At 32.6% G+C, this 15304-nt stretch overlaps 5 protein-coding genes across 10 annotated transcripts; 4 read left to right on the forward strand and 1 right to left on the reverse strand.

Annotated features, from left to right (window-relative positions):
• Positions 1–453: 453 nt before the first annotated feature.
• LOC145733556 (calcitonin receptor-like) lies at positions 454–4650 on the forward strand. 2 transcript variants are annotated; one of them, XM_081986441.1, is made up of 9 exons: positions 455–696; positions 2239–2286; positions 2337–2519; positions 2807–2975; positions 3032–3154; positions 3208–3696; positions 3750–3957; positions 4046–4229; positions 4287–4650. In XM_081986441.1, exons 1-9 carry the CDS (start codon positions 646–648, stop codon positions 4422–4424), a joined length of 1593 nt encoding a protein of 530 aa, XP_081842567.1. In that variant the 5' UTR covers positions 455–645; the 3' UTR covers positions 4425–4650. The 2 variants fall into 2 exon arrangements, with proteins under 2 accessions (XP_081842568.1, XP_081842567.1); XM_081986442.1 differs by lacking the exon at positions 2239–2286 and having other exon boundaries at positions 454–696.
• Positions 4651–4723: 73 nt separating this feature from the next.
• Positions 4724–7203, forward strand: LOC145733555 (corticotropin-releasing factor receptor 2-like). The gene is made up of 9 exons (XM_081986440.1): positions 4724–4882; positions 5098–5142; positions 5229–5408; positions 5474–5639; positions 5700–5822; positions 5874–6362; positions 6413–6620; positions 6683–6866; positions 6925–7203. Exons 1-9 carry the CDS (start codon positions 4814–4816, stop codon positions 7060–7062), a joined length of 1602 nt encoding a protein of 533 aa, XP_081842566.1. The 5' UTR covers positions 4724–4813; the 3' UTR covers positions 7063–7203.
• Positions 7204–7665: 462 nt separating this feature from the next.
• On the reverse strand, positions 7666–10408 carry LOC145733558 (phospholipase B1, membrane-associated-like). Of its 3 annotated transcripts, XM_081986444.1 has the most exons (9): positions 10269–10390; positions 9408–9646; positions 9301–9341; positions 8993–9198; positions 8720–8936; positions 8441–8664; positions 8220–8388; positions 7862–8170; positions 7666–7811 (listed from the first exon to the last, which is right to left on the reverse strand). In XM_081986444.1, exons 4-9 carry the CDS (start codon positions 9188–9190, stop codon positions 7672–7674), a joined length of 1257 nt encoding a protein of 418 aa, XP_081842570.1. In that variant the 5' UTR covers positions 9191–9198; positions 9301–9341; positions 9408–9646; positions 10269–10390; the 3' UTR covers positions 7666–7671. The 3 variants fall into 3 exon arrangements, with proteins under 3 accessions (XP_081842570.1, XP_081842572.1, XP_081842571.1); XM_081986446.1 differs by lacking the exon at positions 9301–9341; XM_081986445.1 differs by lacking the exons at positions 9301–9341; positions 9408–9646 and having other exon boundaries at positions 10269–10408.
• On the forward strand, positions 9716–11741 carry LOC145733559 (DNA damage-regulated autophagy modulator protein 2-like). Of its 3 annotated transcripts, XM_081986448.1 has the most exons (6): positions 10243–10288; positions 10668–10776; positions 10830–10951; positions 11028–11263; positions 11352–11490; positions 11545–11741. In XM_081986448.1, the coding sequence occupies exons 2-6, from the start codon at positions 10706–10708 to the stop codon at positions 11718–11720; spliced, it is 744 nt and encodes a 247-aa protein (XP_081842574.1). In that variant the 5' UTR covers positions 10243–10288; positions 10668–10705; the 3' UTR covers positions 11721–11741. The 3 variants fall into 3 exon arrangements, with proteins under 3 accessions (XP_081842575.1, XP_081842574.1, XP_081842573.1); XM_081986449.1 differs by lacking the exons at positions 10243–10288; positions 10668–10776 and adding an exon at positions 9716–10170; XM_081986447.1 differs by lacking the exon at positions 10243–10288 and having other exon boundaries at positions 10438–10776.
• A 142-nt stretch (positions 11742–11883) lies between these two features.
• LOC145733557 (phospholipase B1, membrane-associated-like) lies at positions 11884–14901 on the forward strand. Its single transcript, XM_081986443.1, has 8 exons — positions 11884–12161; positions 12665–12819; positions 13093–13366; positions 13419–13594; positions 13778–13988; positions 14041–14186; positions 14469–14637; positions 14692–14901. Exons 2-8 carry the CDS (start codon positions 12697–12699, stop codon positions 14850–14852), a joined length of 1260 nt encoding a protein of 419 aa, XP_081842569.1. The 5' UTR covers positions 11884–12161; positions 12665–12696; the 3' UTR covers positions 14853–14901.
• Positions 14902–15304: the final 403 nt, after the last annotated feature.

Here is a 15304-nt window from a genome sequence, read left to right on the forward strand (position 1 = left end):
TACTGAGAAGTTTCAATAAAATCGCGGGCACCTCGATTTTTTTTTGTCCCTGATTTTTATATAACTATGACGTCTTTTATGCAGCTGAAGTTTGCACTAAATGAGTTTCATTAAAATAAAATTAGAAGCACAGTTAAATTATTACCCTTAACTGGCATAGAGAAACAACAAAAATTCACCTGTTTAATCACAAGTTCAATTAGTTAAAACATATTTGTAAAACTTTTTTTTAAGGGTTTAAAACTATTTATGAGGTTGTCTAAAAAAAACTTTGACTTGAAACACTCTTTTTTGTCAAGAAAAACATCAGATTATATGAATAATAATAATAATAATAATGTACTCCGACTTTTGTATATTTAACTTTACAAAAAGCAAATATGAGGCATTAAATCTAAAAATAAGATCGATAAGATCCATTAATTAAGCACGCGAATACCTCCATGTTCTTCGCCATTCAAACAGTTTGGCTCGGTGAGGATATACACGGTTGCGCTTCTCCAAACAGACGTAAATTTGATTAGATTAAAACTGGTGTGTGTTTGAGTCAATAGCAATTAATTGTCTTGATCAACTTCCGATAAGCCAGTAGTGAGTTAATGAAATTACAGCAAATACACTTAGCGGCAGTAGTAAAGTGTTAATATGTGCCGGTTGGTTTTCTTAGTTTCGTTTGTGCTATTGTTTTATGAAAATGTAAGTATTTTTTAATAACCTTACTTCATAAATGCATGTATTTCATACGAGTCGTTTGGCAAAAATAGAAAAGACAAATGTTAATAAGGTCTCTGAAGTATTTTTGGAAAGCTACAAATAATATTTCCGCGAAAATATGTTCGTGTTTGCGTTTAATAACCGATATTTTTGTAATATAACTACCCCGTGCAAGTAAAACAACAATGATCCATCATAATCATAAGAAAAAGAGTATTCTTTTTTGTAGCTACATTACGGACAAAAAGTTGAAATTGTACTAAATTTAACAGTGTGTGTGTGTTTTTCAGCACATTCCAACTATACAAAGTTTTTTTTTTAAATTATCACTTAAATAATCTTTTGCTGTTAACATTCACTTGAATCATTTTCTAGAAAGAATATTATTAACAATCTGTCGGTATATTTTTGAATTTTAAGCACAACTTTAGACACTGTTAACATAATGAATTAAACGAACATATAAATTGTTGAGAAAATGCACCTGGCTCAAATAATTTGTATGGGAAAAAGCTCTAAAATTAGTTTCAAATTAGAGTGCAACGTGAAAAGTAATCACTAATTAATCAGCTTAAAGGGTTATTTCATAACAATTAGTCGTGGAGTTATTGTTTTAATTTTACCGTATAAATAAACAGAACGGTTAAGTACCAATTAACCACATCATTCAACGATAACTAACATAATGGTTAGTTTCGTCTTGACTTTATCAAAAATTTCCTAAACCAGTTAACCTGCCATAATTTTTCTGGTGAAACTTTAACAGGTATATGAAAAATATTTACGGTTTATTTACATGTACAGGGTTTCTAAACAAGATACGTTAACCGATCGAGCCTTTCATCCACCGAATAAAAACGGTTTAAAATTAATTAACGAATGTTGTGATTCATCGACCTGGCAACTGGGGTTTTTCTTATGGTTTCCGTTTAAGCTTACCATAATATAAAAGTCATAAACTGATATATTTGGATGCGTAAACAGGGAGCGAATTCCACCATTAGCTTTGAAAATTCATAAAGTTAGACCAAGGGACAGTATTTTTAGAGACTCTAACTAATAGCTTTTATAGCAAAAAGTGTTATCGATCATTAAGCGTTCTTGGGTCATAAGTCATAGAAAAAGACATTTATTCGCAAAGGTAAGTAATTTCCGTAAACGTTCAATAAACACTTTAGTTAAACAGCAGTTTTTGAGTCATAAGGAAAATGTTTGCTACATCAAAAATCCTGACTTAAACTCGTTAATATCTTAATAAAAATTGATTGAAGAATTGATGAAGATTTCCACTGCACTGCAGATGTAAGAGGATCAATTTCGAAAAAGGTAAATATGATTTACTTTGTCACACAGAAGATACAAATGTCACTTTTATCCACTTATTCGAATTGTTTTGTTTTTAATAAAATGTGTTTTTAACATTGTTTACCACTTTTCTTCCCACACACCTCTCTTACCCAACCTGAAATAGCTTTTTTCAGACCTTTTGCACATTTACCTAACTAATCTTCATTTTTTTTCCAGAATGCATTACCAAATATCCCAAATCAAGAATATTGTCTCAAACCATATGTAAGTAACATGTTGATTATAGGCTCTAATCACTTTTGGGTTTGCTTTAGAATGAATCAAAGTATTGTTTGCTGCGATCCGAGTATAAAAGTCGAAACGTGTGGAATCACTATGCCGGATTCATGTGTTACAAATATACGAATCACATCAAATTTATCAATAAATCTAAACCCATTACCATCGAATTTGACTTTACATGCAATGGTACGGATCTTCGACTACCTGTAGCTCTTGTAAGTATTTTCATGCAATACCCAATTTTAAATTCAAAAGACTAATATTTAGACTACACGAGCTGTAATTTAATGCAGTTTTGCTTCACTTTGCTACTCGGCTAATGGTGAGATCAAACAATGTTCAATTGTAATTTCTATTCTAATTTAAACATTACATTAAATTGCCAGAATTTGTATATCTAATCTAAATGCGGAATTTATTTTCGTTTCAGTTTGTAGATAGAAAAAATCAAATAAACTTCAAATTTTCAAAAACTGTGTTCTACTATAATTAGTTTTTCCAGGTTAATGACAACCAATCAATCGCCTTGTTCGATTACAACCATGCCGAATCTTTCAAACTATTAAAGAGCTATTTTCTAAAAGATGAATTTTACTATAACTACGTTAAATGTTGTACGGATTCTGAATATTGTTGCGACAATAAAATGACCGAGGAAAATATCGAGCAGTGTAAGCCACATTAATTCTGGTTATTCTTCTTGTCATTTTTTGTTTTATATTCGTAGCCTCCACTGATTGTCCAGTGATTTGGGATGGTTGGTCATGTTTTCCTAGGACACCAGTAAACACAACACAAAATTTACCATGTAGCCGTCACGCCTATCAGTCACCAGAAAAAGCATGCACCTGTAAACCAACATCTTTTATTTTAGTATGTGTTAATTTATACTTGTTTTTATAGTGGAAAGTCAAAAGCAATGCTTGTGGAATTCAATCCAAAAACTGGCAATGTGGAATCAAAAGACCGACTATACAGGGTGTGCCCTAACTCCAGTTTACTTGAGGAGATACAACTACTACGTGACTGCCCTATTTGTATGCATTGTGTGCTGTATACCGGCCATAATAATATTTTTGGCCATACCAGTATTCAGAGACACGCTAAGGGTGATTCTACACAGGAATTTGTTAATCGCCATCGTTGTTAGGGATATTCTTATTATTATGGCCAAGAAAATTGTAATGATCGACGCTCTGCTACCACCATTGATTAGCCATCACGTAATTGAGAAAAACTCTATATCATGTAGGGTTTTAGCTTTTTTTGTGAGTGCCGCTACCAATTCCACTTATGCCTGTATGTTGATGGATGGATTGTATTTGCATAGGGTGATAGTGAGGACATTTTCCAAAAGCCCTCGATTAATCACCATTTACACTGTTGTAGCAGGTAGATATTATGTCAATTATAATTTGAACATTTTAATGAGTCTTTGTTGTCAGTTTTAACGTTCCTTCCCTCAATTATTCATGCTATTGTTCTCGCTTCAAATCGACGAGAGGATTGTTGGATGGTGGATACCAATGGAGAACAGTGGGCGGTGGACAGTTTCAGGGTAGTAATTTTAACTATCAACACTTTACTGCTTCTGGACATTATCAGAGTGATGTTGTTCAAAATGAAACAAAAAGGCCCCACCAAACAAACAATGTAAGTTTATCACACATATTTTTAGCATTCAGTTTGCACACGCTAATTAAAATGAAATTTGATATCAACCAATTAAAATCAATTCCAGGGTGGCATTTCGAGCAACATTGTTTCTAATGCCACTATTTGGACTGCACATCCTTATAACTGCTAAAAAAATTGTTGTCGACAATTCCTGTCTGGCTGAAGACGTTTACGATTACTTTCGTTACACAATGGAAGCAATTCAAGGCATTTATGTTGCTTTGTTTTTCTGTTACGCCAATGGTGAAGTACGTAATTTATAAACTTATAACACAAGTCGAGTAAAGCGTTTATATCACACGTAGGTACATTACGAACTTGGTAATGTAATAAGGAAAACCGTAATCAACTTGAATCAAAAGCATGGTTGGAACTTGCATTGGAAGTTGCCACCTCAGAGAAAAACAACTACGTTATCAGACATGGAAAATAGTTTTAATTAAAAATACTAGTGATATAATTATTCTGCTTCAAAAAACAAACTCACCAACCCAGCACTGTAGAATACTGTATTTAGTCGATATTATCGATTTTGTGATATTTGTATTTATAATCTGATTTTTTTTGTATTAGTGTAATGTTACGTTATCGCTTCATTTCAGATTATTATAAAGCAAGTTAAAATGTATCAAACTGCTACCGAAAAAAATCAACAAACTATAATTATTTTATTAGTTTTTTATTTAGCACCTTAAATCATATCACCAGATAAGGTTACAATTGTATTGCGTCGGATTTGATAAGATTAAGTCGCATTAATCTTTATCCTTTATACGCCAGATTGTTATTACAATAAATTCCTGATTTAAAAGTATATGAATGACTATAGAAAATGCGTTACAAATGGGAAAAAGTGCTTTTTGGAATTGCCTGTTTTCTTAGTTTTGTATTTATTTCAGGGGTAAGTGAGAAAACGTTAACGTTGTTTTGGTACTATTCACTGCAGTTTTTAAAAACCAGTATAATTTAGTGTCTTTAGTTGTATTTATAACAAAATAGCTACAAAAAAACGTGATATAGTACTCATTATTGAAATTTTTATTTGTAGCTTTATTAGAATATTCAAACTGTTTGTTTTGTGTGTGTTTTATTAAAGTGTTTATTTCTATCTTACAGAATGCTATGCCAAAATATCCCAATGAATATTGTCCCGATGTTTACGTAAGTAGCTTATATTGCTTAATTTTTGGCAAAAACAGTTTTCAATTTTGTATTATATTAGTTAAACAAATTTTGTTTTTTTTTAGAACTCTTCAAAACATTGTTTGTTGAGGTCCGGCTCCCTAAACCGTATCTATTGGAACCATTATGCTGGATTGTTGTGTTATAACTACACGAATAGTGCCAGGTTCGTCAACAAGTACCAATATGACTTAGCTTTCAACTTTACTTGCAAAAATGTTACGATTCTACTACCTGTAGCTCTTGTAAGTATAAACTTAAGGTAAAGTTTAGCCGGATTATTCTCATGCCGTTTTAATTCAATTTATAGGTCGATAATAATACAATTGCTTTGTTCGACTACAACCATGCCGAATCTGCAGAACTGCTCAAAAAGTCTTTTTCTACAGATGAACTGTATGAAAACTATATCAAATGTTGTTCTGATGCCGTAGATTGTTGCGATAACGAAATGACTAATGAAAATATTGTCAGTAGTAAGACAATTTTTTAAAATTTTATTTTAGCTGTAAAATTTCATCAATATTCTTAATTAGCAAGTACACAATGTCCGGTCATTTGGGATGGGTGGTCATGTTTTCCACAAACCCAAGTGAACACCACCCAAACATTACCATGTAGTAGCCAAGCATATCAATCTCCAGACAAAGTGTGCACTTGTAAGTGAAATTGTTTTTGTTTTTTTGAACACCATCAATAACTTTTTATAGTGAAAAGCAAAAAAGATTGCCTTTGGAATTCAAGTATAAGTCAAGCAATTTGGAACCAACAAACCGACTATACAGGGTGTGCCATAGCTCCAGTTTACTTGAAAAGATACAACTATCACGTGACCGCTCTGCTTGTCTGTACAGTTTGCTGTATGCCAGCCATTATTATATTTCTGGCCATTCCAGTGTTTCGAGACACTTTAAGAGTAGTCCTACATAGGAATTTGTTGATAGCTATTGTTGTGAGAAATGTTCTCACTATTATGGCCAAGAAACTTGTCATAATTGACGCTTTACTCTCCACTGATTTAAGTCACCACGTGATGGAGAACAACTCTGTAGCGTGTAGAGTTTTAGCGTTTTTTGTTGGAGCAGCCACTAACGCCACCTTTGCTTGTATGCTTATGGATGGGTATTACTTGCATAAGGTGATAGTAAGGACTTTTGCTAAAAATCCTCAATTAATAACTATTTACGGTGTAACAGCAGGTGAAGCGTTTTTATTATGTTTGTAATCGGGACTTAGTTATTGTTTGTAGTCCTAACTCTCCTTCCATCAATAATTTGGGTATCTGTAGTTGCTTCACATCATAGAGAGTCTTGTTGGATGGTGGATACAAATGGAGAACAATGGTCTGTGGACAGTTTTCGGGTGGTGATTCTAGTCATTAACACTCTACTTCTTATGGATATCATCAGAGTAATGTTGTTTAAAATGAAGCAAAAAGGTCCCACCAAACAAACAAAGTTGGTAGAAACTCCTGTCATTGGAAATGTTAATGTTACTTATTTACAAACATACATTTTAGAGTGGCATTTCGGGCAACCCTATTTCTGATACCGCTCTTTGGACTTCATATCTTTATTACCGCCAAAAAAATTGTAATCAACGACACCTGTCTAGCTGAAGACGTTTACGATTACTTTCGGTACACGATGGAGGCTAGTCAAGGAATTTGCGTAGCTTTATTCTTTTGTTATGCCAATAGCGAGGTAATTCATATGATAAAACATGATCAATATAACATTTACAGTACAAAATCTGTTTTAGGTTCACTACGAAGTAGGAAATGCAATCAGGAAAACTACGATACATTTGAATCAAAAGTTTGGTTGGAATATAAAATGGAAGAGTACGTCTAATAGAAGAACCACAACTGCATCGTATTTAGAACCACAAAGTAAATAAAAAAATATTTTTTAATGTACTTCTGCAGACTTTGTACTAATTTTCTTTTTTTGGTTAATCGATTGTACTTACTTTCACACTTAGTTAGCATAAAATTAGCATTTATTTAGTATTAGAAACCCAAATACAGATAAACCTAAATATTGCTTTTTTTTTCACGTAATTCTGTAAGTACACATAAAGAAGAAGAGAGAAAGCAGGATAAATATTTCTGAAAATCATCAGCTAAAGTGTCCCAAATTAAACTTGTTTCAAATAATACCTTTAATCAGCATCAATTCCCAGATTATGCAAAACTGAAATTTTTAAAATTGCATAGTAGTAAAATTGCTATACCTACGTAATACTGATCTCGGTTTTTACAGGTATTGAACAAAGATGTACCTACTTGTCGCGCATATTAATTTGAGGTTGATAGCTTAGTAATTCATCGAGGTATTTTGCATTTAACCGTTTTTTCCTCACTTGTAAATACTAATGAGCGGTTTCATGAATATTGCAACAGCAATAGTTTAACATTTCTGAAGAGAAAAGATTACAATGGTTAAAACTACAGATATCTCTAGCTGTTGCATCTACTATACTAAAAAAAAAACACAAATCCAATAATTAAGTAATATTTGAATTTCTTCTGGTGTATATGTACGGATGTTTTTTGGTTGGACATAAAATACGAGTAAATTCTTTCCTAGAAGCTGGTTGCTTTTTTCCTACAGGTTCCAGCAGTGAATTCCATAAATCATTAGTCACTGAAAGTAAAAAAGCTCTCTTTTTCCATATTTTACCAGGTTAAACTTACATTTTGCGTGTCCCCTCTTGGATAAGTGAAAACAATCTGGAGCCAGATAACCATAATCGAATTGTCCATTTTCCAAAAGTGGGATGGTGTAGTTTATCATGTACTCGTGTCCGATAACTGTAAAATCTTCCCTGTCGAATTCCTGATAATTGGCAATTTCTAAATCCAATTTTTGCCATTTCGTGACTAAATCGAGTGACTTTGCTTTGAGATGCGCATGAGGTAAACCAATAAAACAGGGACAGGAAACTACTTGGGTTAAGTAGCATAATGGCGTTTTATTGGTCATTGCAAATAGCATATTCATATCTAACGAAAGTTTGTACAATTAAAGTGCTAAGAGAAGGAGTAAACTTACGAAAAGGTGGAATGATATTCACTAAAGTTCTTGGTAAGTTATCTCTTAATATCCTTAAAATTTCCAACATGTCTTCTTTGTGTTCTTTCAATATTTTATTAGGGTTGAAACCGTTTTTGTAGCAGTTAACTGAGCAAAAGTCATTATGTCCGATAAACACTGTAATCATCTGTTAAATTCAAGTTTAATTGCCATTAAACAGATAGTTTGGCAACAAATACTTTCCAATCATCCTTCAAATTGACTTTAGGATCTTTCTTGATTCGTTGCACTAAAGTTTTAGCCATAAAAGGCATATTTTCCGATATTGCACCTCCTTCAGCAACGTTAAAGCCTGAAGATGGCTGTATAGTGATGGAATTATTTGACGAACCGTAAACGTTAGAATTGTACATTTTCAAAATGTTTGGTAGGGTAAAATGGGTTTTCCAGTTACCAGCCCCTCCTACAAAAGTTGATGACAAACCTATTATTAATTGAAAAGGTATATTGAATGTTACCTATAGAAAATGAAGAGCCTCTGGCTTCGAAAAAATAGGTCGATATATGATTAGTGGAATCTATTCCGAAACCTGCGGTTAAACTGTCACCTAGAGCACCTACTACGTCAATATCACCTGGACGAAGACGATGAACACTGACTGGTTTTTCTTTACTCCTTCTGGTTATATTGAGTGGACAAATAAATGGTGTATCTGATGGGATATGGTATGACCTCTAAAACACTTATTATCGAGTAAACCAAACTTTAAATAGTGGGATAGTGTACTTACTCCATTGGCAATATTAATTGCTTTGCTTTGTCTAGTTTGACTGATCTTATCTAGGGTAGTGCTAGCCGAGGTTTTGAATATCCTTAAAAATGGTAAAAATTTGTCTAAAGCTGAATATTCGTCTCGTAATGCCATTGAATTTGCAAAGGCAAAAGACGCTAGTAGAATCCATTTGAATAAAACTGCTATAACCATCATTGTTGACCCTGCAATTTAAATGTTGTATTTACGTAAAAAGAAAAATTTTGCAGTTGCACTTGAATACTGCATTCAAACCCTCTGATGTAATAACTAAAAATGGGACTCACCAATTTTTTAAACTGTTATTAATTCCACGCACAAACACTAACTGCGTCCCATTAAGAAATGAGTTATTAATTAATCAGGATTTACCTTTTCAATTAATGCTTCCTACCTGCTATATCTCAGCTGGTACTAAACTCGACCAATTTTTCAAAGCAATTGTTCGAAATGCTTCCACATGAGCAAATGAGTAAAGTCCTCGATATGGACAAAGTCAAAGACTAAATTCTTTTCTACGGTTCGTTTCAAGATCCAACGCGTTTGTCGATATAATTACGTGCATTAATACTACTGTCCTTAGGTTGATCAGAAAAAAGGCAGAATGACATCTTTAATAAATCAATTTATAATCTGTAATACACAACAATATATCTATAAAATTTAACATCATCTATATGAATCTAGTCTAGTCAAGCGTGTTGGGTGACCATTTTATAATGTCTCATCTCTACATTAACAACAAAAAATTAAACAATCAGCAAAACATACATAAAAATGTTAATATGGAAAATTCAATATAACGATTATTGTAATTACAAATTTTTGGTAATATTAGGTGCCGTTATTTTTTTTTATAAAGGGTGTCCCAAAGTCCACCTTTATCAATCTTGTATACTGCGATGCCAAAATTTGTATTCTTTCTTAATTAACAAAACATATTTTTTGAGTGTTTTATGATGAATAACATTCATTAAAATCTTGTTGTCGACTTTTAATAGCCGGAAATCTTCCAAATTACCTTTTAAATTATACTTTATATTGAAATATGCCCACATTGTTCAAACCTAATCAATTGTTTTAACAATGCCGTTCAAGTATGCTTACGTTTTGCCAGTTCTCCAAGGTTTGTTGTATACTGTAACATTTGCGACTACGTAAGTGTCTCTTATCTATAGATATTAACCTAATCGAGTGTATACTTAATTTCAGTAAAATAATAGTACAAGGTGTAATCGGTAACTAATTTGCCTACCTGTTATTTTGTCACCAAAGGTAAATAAAACATGAAATTTATTGATCAGTCCTTGTAGCAGAGTTCTTCACAAATTACCGATTTTAATAAATAGTTGATAATAATTATTTCCAATAGTCGTGAATTACGGGCAAAGTATACTAAGTGCATTTGTGTTTTTTTTAACAAAATACAATTTAAATGACATTCCAGTCAAAAAAAGTGGAAAATGTCAAGTAAATTAAACGTTTCAATGAATGTACGACTAGAGAATCAATTATGGGGTTTTAATTGTGCTAATTGTTTAAATAGGCACATTTAATTGGATTTCCAAGGCAAAACTTAAAATCAATAGACTTGTTTTCTAGTGCTTCAGACGCTTTTAAGACTGTTTTAAAAATAAACAATTTTTTATTTTAGTACTGTTTCAAAAATAGTGTATTACAACGTTACCTAAAATGCCATTTAAATATTGCTGGATTTTACCTGTTTTGCAAGGAATTTTATATCCGGTTACGTTTGTAACTACGTAAGTTACACTTATAATTGAAACATTAATGTAATATATTGTAATTGTTTTAGTTACATTTTGTCAACTACAAATGGTGATGTGCCCACAGTGTTTCCATACGTAAGTGATACAGGAGCGTGGTCACTTGCAAGATGCATATTTACTTTAATGTTAGGGTTTGGTTCGTTGCTGAGTAAGTTTTTTTTTATAATTCTTAGTTATTATCCAATAATTTTTAAATTAATTCCACTTGAAATTAAATATTTCAGTGATGTCAATCTTGTACTTGAGATATAGACAAGTCAAAGACTTGATAGACGGACAGAAGGAAGACACATCAAAGCAAAAATTGACCAAATTCAATGTTGCGTCACTCTGGTTGGGTGTTATTTCAGTATTGGGTGTGTTTACACTAGGATGTTTTCAAGTAGAGCCCTTCCTCATCCCTCATCTTTTGGCAGCTGTAACCGCTTTTGGAATTGGACAAATTGTACTTTCGATTCACGTAAGTGTTTTACTAACAACTTTCGAGACATTTCAATTGCCTGATAATGCGTCCACTTGTATATTATACAGATAATTTCATCTTTCAGACATACATTTCTTTTAAACTCTACCCAGCCCAAGGAAATCGTAACCTGAACATCTTCAGACTATTTCTCAATGTGATAATATTGGCTGCTTTGTCCATATGTGGCCTATTTGGATTATTATCATTATTAGACTTTCAGGGTATTGAATTTTTTTTTATTCTTCAGAATTATTCCATTAAAATGAACCTTTTAGGTGGTGATATTACTAAATGGACTCCAGAATCAGGTGGTTATGAATATCACGTGATCAGTGCAGTGGCGGAGTGGGTGTTAATTATAGGTTTCGTACTGTATTTAAGTTTGTACGCTGTTGATTTCAAATCTATTGTGATGTACAAACCCACTATTAAATTAGTGAATAAAGCTTAGTATTTAGTTTTTGTTTAAAAATTCTGGTTCATTTTTACCTAACTAACTGTATAGAAATGTCAGTCAAACTCATTCAGGTCAGGTGTAAAAACTTGTAAACGGTTTCGAAACCGTTAGTTTTGACAAAATTTTGACCAGCCCAAAAAAAAACGGAACAACCATTAAAACATTTAAATGATATGTATGCAAGACAATAAACATTATGATTTATCGGGGTGTTACTGTTCTAATTCAAAGTGTGAAAGTTTAAAACGACATTTTTAGTTACCGGTAATAGTTTAATATTCAGCAGACGAAAATAATGTAATGTGAGCGATATTGTTAATTCGGCTGGTGAACTTTCCCACTACGTGCCCCTTAAACACACATCAGAAAAAAAATGTCTTTGCGTTTAGTGCGTAATTGTATAGTGATGTGCTTTGTAACCAGGGAATAGTTACTGTAAGTATAACGTTTTACTTTAAGTAAGAAAATAAGTCTTGGGAAGAATATATTAACTAAACCAAAAAAATATATTTTTTGCTAAAACTTGGGCGACTTACATCATTTTACACCCACTAAAAAAGTAAAATAACACAAAAATTGGATTGCTTGAGGCAAAATACACAAATTGACACACTGTGTTTCTAATACCACTAATTATTACATAATTGAACTGTTTTAAAATTAAAACTTTCTGTCACTATTATTACGTAAACATAAATTTAGTTGATCGAATGGGGGACGATCTATCAACTCATTAATTTTTTTGGTAGTGGAATACTTTACAATATAACGAGACATTAAACCTCATTTTTTTCAGTTCATTATTAATCAGTTTATTCACATTTTAAATAAAAACGGTTTATTACTTTTAGTTTAACATTTTGATATATTTGCTGAAGTAGTAATGACCAAACTTATACTAGTTAAATCATAAACATAATCTTGTAAGTTTTTTTCAGTTTTATCAGCGGAATGATCATTTACCAAGAATATGGTTAACATTTTGAAATTATGGAAATTATACTTATCCATTTTGCTAATTGGAAACCATGTGGTTGGACAGATTTCAAAACCCATTGAGCTGTTTCGCAATATGTTAAGGGACATGACTAAAGTAAGTATTATTCCTATAAGAATATAGAGAGGATTAATCTCTGGTCATTCTATACTATTTAACAGTGATTGATTTACACAGAAAACTGTTACGGATGTACAAAAGTATGCCAACAATTTGTCGCAAACAAAACATCACGTAAATTGACCGAACAAAATCATTGAAATTTTATGCACGCCCAGTCTAAACATTTCGCGATACAGTCTTTTGTTATAAGCGAAAGTCTTTAAAATTTAGTATGCAGGGAAATTCATATTTTTATGTATATTTCAGCCAACGCATGGAAATTTTATCATAAAATATCCTAGTACACCGTACTCCAGAATTCAAACTCCTTTTTCCAAGTCCATGCCTTTCCCCTGTAAAAACTTTACCAAGTACGGAGTTGGAAGATCTTTCACTAGACCTTCCAGTGTGCATAAATTACGACCTGGTGATATTGACGTAATTGGTGCCATGGGAGATTCTTTAGTAGCTGGTAACGGAGCCATGGAGGAATTTGCTCTAGGAACCATGATCGAGAATAGAGGAGTGTCCTGGTGCATCGGTAGTCACATCACTCAAGTATGTTTGTGATAATAAGCGTTGAATTATTTTAGGAGGAGAAGGAACCTGGAGGCAATTTTTAACACTGCCAAATATCCTAAAGGAGTTCAATCACAATCTGAGAGGATACTCAACCGGAACTGGAGAATTCTTGTCATCTAAGGCCAAACTTAACGTGGCTTTTCCAGTGGCTGCAGATGCGGACGCTTTTAGACAAGCTAAAATACTAGTAAGTAAAAAATATAACTTGTTGTCAAACTTAACTCTGTGATGATCAAAATGTTGTATTAAATGTTATTTCAAAGCTTCAAGTCAGAATATTATAAGCACAATGAATTGTTATATTCATGACATGCTGGTGGACTTGCCGAAGCTGTTACTTAACTTTGGTGTATATCAAGCTTTCTTATAGGTAAAAAAAATGAAATCCGACCCTAATATCGACTTAAACAATGATTGGAAGATGATAACTGTTTTCTTTGGAGCCAATGACATCTGTTCAGCCCAATGTTACAATAAGGAAAAAGCTTCAGCCAGAAGCCACGCCCTCAAACTAATGAAAGCGTTGGATTACCTTTACGAAAACTTGCCCAGAACTTTCGTAAATTTAATTCCCGTTTTAGGTAAGAGCAGTTGACTGATAAATACTAGGAACAATTTAAATGGTTTGCTAAGATGTTTCAGTAAGCGTCAGAATCAAAAGAACCATGATGTGTCATATTTTCCATCGTCTGTTCTGTGCTTGTTTCCATGAAGGTGGTAATGAAATGGATATCATCACGGGTTTGACTAAAGAATACCAAAAAGCAGAGGAAGACTTGGTGTGTGTCTCTCCATTCCAGCCGAAGTGGCAGTGACGCAATAAATGGTGACGTCAGATTGAAATTCACTCATGTCAGATTAGTTCCAAAGGATTTCATTGATATTTGACGCTAACTTCGAATTTTCCAAAATTTTAACGATTGGTTAAAGAACAATAACATGTAACATGTAATGTAATTCACAACTAACAGACAAGAAAGGACAATTATTACGTCACTGCCGCTAGCCCTGTGATAGACTTTATATTAATAAAATAATCGAATAATTGTTTGTTGTTATAGATTTTTAGTGGACGATACGACCAAAAAGAAGATTTCACCGTAGTAATACAACCTTTCATCAAACTTTTTAATGCACCAGATGACCCGGCTCGAAGATTTGATGAAGTAATCGACATTTCGTTCATTACGCATGATTGTTTCCATTTTTCTCAAAAAGGCCATGCCTTAGGTGGGTAAACTTAAAAACTTCCAACTTCCCTTTAACACTTTGTCATTATTTTAGGTGCGAATATGTTATGGAATAACTTGCTACAACCAGTTGGGTTGAAGAGTCAAACCAAACTTAGATACGTAATGGAAAAGTTTGAATGTCCAAAACCAAACACTCCGTATTTATTTACTAACAGGAATTCAAAGAAGTATTTAAGTACCGGCTTTCAGTAATTAGTTAAAAACTACCTCAATTAAATTAAATAAACGTTCATTATCAATCGCTTCTAGTTTTTTTTATACCTGAGCAGATTGTGTTTACCCTACTAATAGGTTAGATATTAATATGATTTTAATCTATGGAAAGCTTATATTACCTAGGATTTAAAAAATTGCTTTAATTCTTGAAGAAGATTGCACAAACTTGGATCTTACAATATCTCGGTAACATGAAAAGCTAGAGAGGCCAGTTTTGGCTCATTTTGTAATATTTTATATACTCTTTCTAATGGCGTTTTTCACTTTTTTTAACACAGAAATATTTCAAACCTTGTATATTTCCATACTTAACATTGTTGACTATGTCGATTTGTTTTTGACGTAAATTGGATCAATGATTTTGTTTTATTGTTTCAATTAATTAAGGTCGTCGCTGGTACTGTAATAGTTAATTGAGTCAATTTAAC

This window comes from Ips typographus, linkage group LG9 (assembly GCF_016097725.1).
Source record: "Ips typographus isolate SLU linkage group LG9, UJ_Ityp_2.0, whole genome shotgun sequence".
In the NCBI taxonomy this organism is placed as follows: domain Eukaryota; kingdom Metazoa; phylum Arthropoda; class Insecta; order Coleoptera; family Curculionidae; genus Ips; species Ips typographus.

Bases quoted from the DNA above. Each gene is read 5' to 3' on its own strand.
- LOC145733556 (XM_081986441.1), top strand. From the start codon at position 646: ATGTGCCGGTTGGTTTTCTTAGTTTCGTTTGTGCTATTGTTTTATGAA. The intron at 2,287-2,336 runs GTAAGTAACATG...GGTTTGCTTTAG, and splicing joins AATATTGTCTCAAACCATAT to AATGAATCAAAGTATTGTTT. The intron at 3,155-3,207 runs GTAAACCAACAT...TTGTTTTTATAG, and splicing joins ACCAGAAAAAGCATGCACCT to TGGAAAGTCAAAAGCAATGC.
- LOC145733558 (XM_081986445.1), bottom strand. From the start codon at position 9,190: ATGATGGTTATAGCAGTTTTATTCAAATGGATTCTACTAGCGTCTTTT. The intron at 8,171-8,219 runs GTAAGTTTACTC...AACTTTCGTTAG, and splicing joins GAATATCATTCCACCTTTTC to ATATGAATATGCTATTTGCA. The intron at 7,812-7,861 runs GTAAGTTTAACC...TTTTACTTTCAG, and splicing joins CAAGAGGGGACACGCAAAAT to TGACTAATGATTTATGGAAT.
- LOC145733557 (XM_081986443.1), top strand. From the start codon at position 12,697: ATGGTTAACATTTTGAAATTATGGAAATTATACTTATCCATTTTGCTA. The intron at 13,367-13,418 runs GTAGTCACATCA...GAATTATTTTAG, and splicing joins AGGAGTGTCCTGGTGCATCG to GAGGAGAAGGAACCTGGAGG. The intron at 13,595-13,777 runs GTAAGTAAAAAA...GCTTTCTTATAG, and splicing joins TTAGACAAGCTAAAATACTA to GTAAAAAAAATGAAATCCGA.
- LOC145733555 (XM_081986440.1), top strand. From the start codon at position 4,814: ATGCGTTACAAATGGGAAAAAGTGCTTTTTGGAATTGCCTGTTTTCTT. The intron at 4,883-5,097 runs GTAAGTGAGAAA...TCTATCTTACAG, and splicing joins GTTTTGTATTTATTTCAGGG to AATGCTATGCCAAAATATCC. The intron at 5,409-5,473 runs GTAAGTATAAAC...TTCAATTTATAG, and splicing joins TTCTACTACCTGTAGCTCTT to GTCGATAATAATACAATTGC.
- LOC145733559 (XM_081986449.1), top strand. From the start codon at position 10,100: ATGCCGTTCAAGTATGCTTACGTTTTGCCAGTTCTCCAAGGTTTGTTG. The intron at 10,171-10,829 runs GTAAGTGTCTCT...TAATTGTTTTAG, and splicing joins ACTGTAACATTTGCGACTAC to TTACATTTTGTCAACTACAA. The intron at 11,264-11,351 runs GTAAGTGTTTTA...TTCATCTTTCAG, and splicing joins AAATTGTACTTTCGATTCAC to ACATACATTTCTTTTAAACT.